At 55.2% G+C, this 7,549-nt stretch overlaps 1 protein-coding gene across 13 annotated transcripts in view; it reads right to left on the reverse strand.

The window, feature by feature from the left end:
* CASK (calcium/calmodulin dependent serine protein kinase) overlaps positions 1 to 3,720 on the reverse strand; it is a 285,193-nt gene extending 281,473 nt beyond the window's left edge. For 5 of the 13 annotated variants that reach the window (XM_036304037.1, XM_036304043.1, XM_036304042.1 and 2 more), the window contains exon 1: positions 2,962 to 3,020. In XM_036304037.1, coding sequence (XP_036159930.1) covers positions 2,962 to 3,020 — 59 coding nt within the window. Of the gene's footprint in view, positions 1 to 2,961 lie in introns of all 13 variants that reach the window. The other 8 variants (XM_036304033.1, XM_036304032.1, XM_036304035.1 and 5 more) reach the window with 5 other exon arrangements.
* Positions 3,721 to 7,549: the final 3,829 nt, after the last annotated feature.

Consider the following 7,549-nt stretch of genomic DNA (forward strand, 5'->3'; position numbering starts at 1 on the left):
GGGAAATATTTTAAATCTTTTTTAAAAAAGAGGTAACATCTTTTCAATATTCATAAGGAATCAGGCACGTGATTCCTTTAAAGAGAGTGGATTAGAGTGTGAGGTAGGAGAGTGAGTGGGTGGTCAGCTGATCTTGAAAAGTACAATCTAGCATCTCCATGAAAATTTAAACCTATTAAGACCCGGGGTCAAAACCGACTTGTACTAATTTGGCATAAAAGAAAATCACAATCCCAGAGAACTTGGATAGAGATCAACACAAAGCTTTTCAGTGCAAATGAACACGGTCAAGGCATTTCTGCTTAAATGCAAAGTGGAACAAATTCTAAGTTAAAATGTATTCTGTCGAGGCTTCCGCAAGAAAATCTCAAGTGAATTTCGAGGCCCAGATCAATATATGCTGAGATGATTTAGGGAGAAACCTTCAACCTTTACCCAGGACAGGAACACTAGCATTACACTCTTTCCACGAAGGTTCCCCTGAACTCATTACTGCGTGGAATGACATAAGTGGCACTAACCAAGTCAGAATTTGTAGGATCTGAATGAGATTTCACATGCACCGTAGTTAAGGGAGTCACAGAATACTGAGACTCTCCCTCCTCAAAATTACCTTGCTCTCCCTCCTCATGCAGCGCGGAAGCAACAGAAGCGATGAATTCAGTCCTATCAGAAGTGTTTCCTGAAAATATTCTATCAATTACAAGTCAGCAGAATATTGATTGCGCTAATGTGGTGCTGACCACTTTTTTTCCATATCCAAAGAGCGATACCATCACTCTCCCAGACCCTAAGGAATCAGGACTAGTAACTAGCATTGATTTAATGATGGCTATATTCCGTCATCGCAATATAAATAACATCCTAACCTCACAGTTTCCAATTATGACTTGGCTGGCTCATTTAAACCAAATATAACTAAGATATAACAAACAATATTTACCCCCCCCACACACACACACACAATCATTTGGGGGCTTTGGGGAAATACCTAATTCACACCCCTACTGGGTGTTAAAAATGAAGAAACGGGTTTGTTTTTTCCATTTGCCTCTCTAGAATTGTGCTGTTCACACAGGGCTACTGAGCACTTTACATGTGGCCAGTCCAGCCGAGAAACTGAATTTTGCATTTTATTTCGTTTTGATTCATTTAAATTTAAATTTACAAAGAGATAGTTGATTCCGTTATTGGAAAACTTTTAGGTATGCTTGGAACTTGGGTATGTGCCTCTACTTCCGCAAATGCAAATTTTATGAAAACTAAATTCAGGTCAAATTTTTCCCCTGCAAATGTAGCGGAGTGTCCGCATGGAGATGTTGTTAGTGTAAAATACACACTGGCTTTCACAGACCGGGTACGAAGGAAAAGGCTGTAAAATATCTCATTAATAATTTCTCTCCCGATTACATGTTGAAATGATCGTAGTTTGCATCTATGGGGCGCAAGACAATATTTTATTAAAAGTCCCGGCACCTATGTGCTTATCATCTTCTCAAGGTGGCTTTTAGAAAACGCACACATGGAAACCGACATGTAAAATGACATCCATGGCTCCCCTCTCTCCCTCTTGGACAGCGCTGGCTCTAGGGCACTTCCGCCATCACTTCGTGGGAGCACATCTGGATCTTCTTCTAATCCCCAGGCCGGTCGTGAAGAAACAATAGGGCAAGGAGGAACATGTCGCCTTATCAACTGAGTCTGAGCAAAGTGTGGAGCAAGCGCTCCCCGCAATCCCCAGGTGAGGCAACGCCGTCATCCCTCAACATGCAAAGGGGCAAGATGAGTTATCAGCACTTACATGGCAATCCAGCGCTGCAGACAACTTCAAAGAGCCAACTGCCCTAAGGTCTCGCTTTCATTTCCCAACTGCAGACCTGACAATAGCCCACAGAGCCCCACTTCCCAAGAGGTGAAACAGTCCAGTGGTAGCTATGGAGCAAGCCACGAAGAAGCTAAAAATCGCCCCTCAGTCTGATCTCCTCAACTTCCAAAGCCACGGACGACACACGGAACTAGGAAATGAACTTCAGATTGCCAAGCGCTTCCCTCCCGGGCAGATTAGCAGGCTCCTGCACTCGGCCGAGTGTTTGACAAGAATGAAAAGGAAACTATTCAAAAACACATTTGGGGGATGGACAATTAGATGAGGAAGGGCAGATGGAATTCTCCAGCACACGGGGATGAGCCCGATGCCCTGCCTGGCCCCGGTGCCATGACACGGCACGGATGAAAGGATGAGCGTCTGCCCTGTCAGTTCTGTCTTCCAGCCTCGCTCGGTGACTCAAAGCGGACGGCTCTGCCACGCTCGCCACCAGCCCGGCAGCCGCGGGAGCCGCGAACCCTGATTTCCCAGGCATTGCATAACGAGGCGTTCACCATTCCGACCCCCCAACTCTTTCCACGTTGGTCGACACCAGGTGAGGGATTTGCTCCCACGGAAAGCACCCGGTCTTAAAGGACCCCCCGCCCCCCGCCATCCGTGCATGGGGCGCACACAAAGGCATCTATCTAATATCCCGCACAATAGACACACACCCCGCAATTAAAACCCCTGGACGCCCTCTCGCTCGCTCGCCGATCCCAGCCAGCTGCTCTTTTCGTTCCCGGTCCACACGCCAGGTAACAATAACCCCAACTGTTCCGGGGGAGCAACTACACAATCGCTCGGGCCACGTCCCCGGGCAGCCGGCGGGGAACATGCAGACAGCGGCGGGCAGCCGGCTCCACGCCTCGTGGGCTGGCCGTTCTGGGCTCGGGGGCCGCCGAGCGCCGGGAGCCCCCCAGCCCCCGCCCGGCAGGAGGTCCGGGGACCGTCTGGAGAGACTCGGGGTGCGCCGGACCCGGGCGGGGGAGGGGCCGCAGGGCAGGGGTCGGGCCCGGCGCGGGATCGGGTGCGGCCGGCCCCGGGCATCCCCGCCGGGCATTTTCCCACCCGCCCGCTCCCTCGCGGCCACTCACTTGCCGATCACCTCGCACAGCTCGTACACATCCTCGAACAGCACGTCGTCGTCGGCCATGGTCCGGGGGGGACAGTGGCCGCAGCGCGGAGGGCTCCGCAAACGGGGGTGGGGGCGCCCACGAGCTCAGTGCCCGGCCCCGGGATCGCCTCCTCCCCTCGGGACGCGCGAGCCCTCGGTGCTGAGGACGCTCGAGCGGGGCGGCGAGGCCCGGGGACTGCGGCGCCTTCCTCTGCGGGCGACCGCCCCGGCGCGGCGCGGGCGGCGGGGCCGGGAGCGAGGGCGGCCCGGGCCCGGCGCCGCCCGCCCGCCCGCGGCTCCTCGCGCTGCTCGGGCCGCGCTGCCCGGCGTGCGGCTCCTCGGGGACCGCGCGGCGCCGCGATCTGCTCTCCGCCCGTCCGCCCCGCGCGGGGCCGCGAGGCCGCGAGCGCTCCCTCGGCGAGGCCGGCTCCGGCGCGGCGCGGGGCGGCTCTGCCGCTCGGGGGTGGGGGGGCCGCGGCGGGACCACGGAGGGACGATCGCCGCTCGGGGAGGAGGTGGCGGCGGCAGCTCCGCGCCGGGGACCAGGAGGCGGCGGCAGAGACGCTCCCTCCTCCGCCTCCGCCCGCCGCCGCCCGCCGGGGAGTGGGAGGGGGCGGCGCGGGACTGGCTGGCCGTGCGGGCGGGAGCCGCGGCCGCCGCCTTCGGCTCCTCCCCCTCCGCCGCCCGGGCCGCGGACCCGCTCGCCGGCCTCGCGCACCCGCCCGGCGCACCCCGCCCGCCTCCCGCTCCGGCCGCGCGGCCTCGGGCCCCGCAGGCCCCGCCCACTCCCGCCCGTCGGGCGGCGCGGGCCGCGGGAAGGGGGCCGGGGGCTGAGCGGCGCATGCGCGCGCCGCCCGACACGTCACGGCGATCGGGCGGGCGCCGGGGATCGGGGCGGGGTGGGGGGAGGGGGCCGGGCCCTCGGGGCGCGCGGGCGGCCGCCGCTGAGGTGGGGGCCGCTCGGGGTCGTCACCCCCGCCCCCGAGCCGGGCCGCGCGCGGGGCCGGGGACAAAAGGGCCGGGGCCGGGCGCACGTGGGGGGCGGTCGGCGGCGGGAGGCTCGGAGCCCCGGCCGCACCCACCCCGTTCCTTTGTCACCCCCGCCTGCCGGGCCCCCGGCTGGGCTGGGAACGAGTCCTGATGAATGGGAAAAGCTGGAGGGGAGGGGAGGGGAGAGGCGGTCGCTCCGGACCGTGCGGGGCGGAGGATGCCTTCAGTGCCGCTGTCATTCTTTCAGGAAAACCGGGGCTGGGGAGGGGGGAGGGGGCCGTCCACCTATAAGTCAAGAGCAGACCAAACTGTACAGGACGGCGTGCCACCACGAATGGCAATCTCTAGAGAGAGCTCCTCCCGCTGCTGCCCCAACTCAACAGATCTCTATCCAGCACCTGTCCCCGCCGAGAGAGAGGCCAGGAAGGCAGGGACACCGACGTGAAGCCCCTTTGGATATTGCCCTCCCCCAGGCCCCCAGGACCTAGCCTGCCGTCTCTACAGTTCAGGGTGAAAATACAACTGGAGGGCGTGTGCACAGGGTCAGCCTGCGACTGAGCTTCTGGGTGGTGCCGCTGTGCTAGGTTGTGTTCGTTAGGAACATTTTTGCTCGACTGAGCATGTGCGGCGTGAGCCAGCGCCATCAGACAGGTATATGCCTCAGTTGATGACCAATAAAAAAGTCTTTGTTCCTCTGCACAGCAGAAGTGCCCCATCCGTTCACAAGTCAGCTCCTAGCAATCACCTGGTAGCATTCTCAGCGCAGCCATTTAAAAAGAAGCAAGAGAAAAGATAGTATTTACCAAAGTGTGTGGGGTGAGTGGAGACCCACAGCCCATTTTCTATTCGGAAACGTTTTGTGCAAACCCTGGACCACGCCCTCAAGACGCTCAGAGATTTCCCCGTGTTAACCATGTGAGTACTAAACCTTTTAAAAATGCAAATCACCAGGAAAATAGAATTGTGTGAGAAGGCTTCCTTCCTTTTCCTGAAGGGCTGGGGCATTCTCTAGAGAAGGGAGCTTTAGAGCCTGAGAAACATCGCCTCCACGGAGGGTCCCACACATCCACGTCACTCACCCCACGTTGGCATGTCCACCTGGTGCCTGATGGATAAGGCATCATTCCATTCTGCCCTGAAGTGCACAGGGACCCTCACAAGTCCCCTGTCAGCTTCGCGTCCTCTCCCGGGCCCCAGCCTGAGCTTCATTTGGGGGTTCTTTTCCACAGAGGCCTGTAGGCAGGGGCAGAAAAGGACAACCTATAATAATAAAAGCATAATATGCTCATTAGACCGGACAGCCCAACGACCTTCCGGATGAAGCCCCTTGCACAAATTTCGTGCATCGGGCCTCTATTATAAAAGAAAGGAACATGGAATGGAATAAAAAAGATGACTACAAAGATAGGCTTGCACTCTGCTCATAGAATCACCGCTGGTTTAGATCTGGAAAGATCCCTAGAGGTCAGCCAGTCCAGCTCAGTCATTTACACAGGTGTGGGGGGTGGGGAGAGTGGGGGTTGCTCTCCCAAGAGCCATTCTGCCCCTTCACCATGAAGTAGCAGCTCTGCGGTTGGGTGGGATTGTAAGCACCTCACCTGGAGAGGCGGGCCCTGGTTCATCAAACTGATAAATGCAGCCCCTTTGGCACAATAGTGGCCTAACTTAATCAGCTCTCGGCATTCCCTGGTCTTGATTGGTTCAAGGTCTTCCAATCATCACAAAGCTCAGGACTTTTCCTCTATTGAATGGGAAATACTCTCTCTCCTCCCCCCACACGCCCTGACCACCACACTGGCTTGAATAAAGAGGCGTGCAGCATCCATTAGACATCTTGCAGCCATGAGGGTAGTAGACTTAAGATGAAGGTGGTACTGAGGGGCTGCAGGGTGGAGGTGTCCTCAATGACATTATCAATCTCTACACTTTCCCATCGTAGGAGACGAATTTCCTTCTTGTTTAAGCCATTTTGAGTGGAGTTTTCTGTTACTTTCAAAGAAAGCATCCTACAAACGATGCAGCGGGCAGAAATGAATTCGGACACAGCTGTAAGTTCATGATTCCATATTTAGCTGAACATCTAATCCGAACCTAGCCCTCTCAGCTCCCAGTGTGGTATTTCGTCTCAGAGGAATTATCTGCACACACAGCCCTCAGAACTTGTACGTGCACTGTGGCCAGAGGGGCCCCTCTCTGCTTCTGCAGTGAAAATGACCCAACCTGCCCTGGCCGGGTTGGCTCAGTGGATAGAGCATTGGCCTGCAGACTAGGGGGTCCTGCGTTCGGTTCTGGTCAACGGCACATGCCTGGGTTGTGGGCTCGAAACCCCAGTAGGGGGCATGCAGGAGGCAGCCAACCCATGATTCTCTCTCATCATTGATGCTAGTATTTCTCCCTCTCCTTCTCCCTTCCTCTCTGAAGTCAATAAAAATATATTTTAAAAAAGATTAATGTAACTTCAAAAAAATGACCAAACCTTTAAAAATTTATATATATATATATATATATCTCCTACGTTCAAAGGCTGTTAAATCACATTGTTTACCCATATCTTCAGAAAAAAATCACTTCTACTGTCACGGCAAACAACCTGCTTTCCTATTTATAATGGTCCAGCCCTCTAGCAACTTCAGCGCGAAATTATAGCTAATTTGCCTACAAACATCAGGTGGTCATAATAATCTGGCCACTCAGTGTGTGTGTGTGTGTGTGTGTGTGTGTGTGTGTGTGTGTGTGTATTTTATTGACTTCAGAGAGGAAGGGAGAGATAGAAACATCAATGATGAGAGAGAACCATTGATTGACTGCCTTCTGCACGCCCCCCCCCCCCCCCACCATGGAGATCGAGCCCACAACCCCGGCATGTGCCCTGAGCAGGAATCAAACCATGACCTCCTGAGCCATGCCGGCCGGGCATAAAATGGCCTAACCTTTTAAATAAAGATAATTCTTCTCTGTGTTTCTTCCAACAACCCAATACTCTTCCAACAAACAAGCATAGTGTAAATGATCAGGTGTCAATAATTTAGTTCTGTTTTCGTTTCCACAAAGAAAAAGTTCAAGTGACTGGGCGCCCCACTGATTGTGTTCAGCTGTGAGTACCTGCGTCCTCAATCAGAGGCCAGTGAGGGCGTGTCTGCCTGCAGAGCAAGGGGTCTGGCGGTGGATGGTGCCTGACGCTGGACCAGCTACTCGGCATTGTCATCGCTGACCTAGTTCGCCCCTTCCCCTCTGCGGCCCTTGCTAGGCTGGCTTCTCATTCTGGGCTCGCTGCTTCGTCATCCCGTGATGGCTGTCACCATTTCCAGCGTCAAGCTGCCTGCAAAGGGAGGGATCAGGAAGGTAAGGAGAATGGGCTAGGCCCGTGGTCGGCAAACTGCGGCTCGCAAGCCACATGCGGCTCTTTGGCCCTTTGAGTGTGGCTCTTCCTAAGCCTTGGGAGTACCCTAATGAAGTTACTAACAATGTACCTACCTATATAGTTTAAGCTTAAAAAATGTGGCTCTCCAAAGAAATTTCAATCGTTGTACTGTTGGTATTTGGCTCTGTTGACTAAGGAGTTTGCCTAACAGCTGCTA

The sequence above is a fragment of the Myotis myotis genome, unplaced genomic scaffold, assembly GCF_014108235.1.
Source record: "Myotis myotis isolate mMyoMyo1 unplaced genomic scaffold, mMyoMyo1.p scaffold_m19_p_4, whole genome shotgun sequence".
Classification (NCBI taxonomy): Eukaryota; Metazoa; Chordata; class Mammalia; order Chiroptera; family Vespertilionidae; genus Myotis; species Myotis myotis.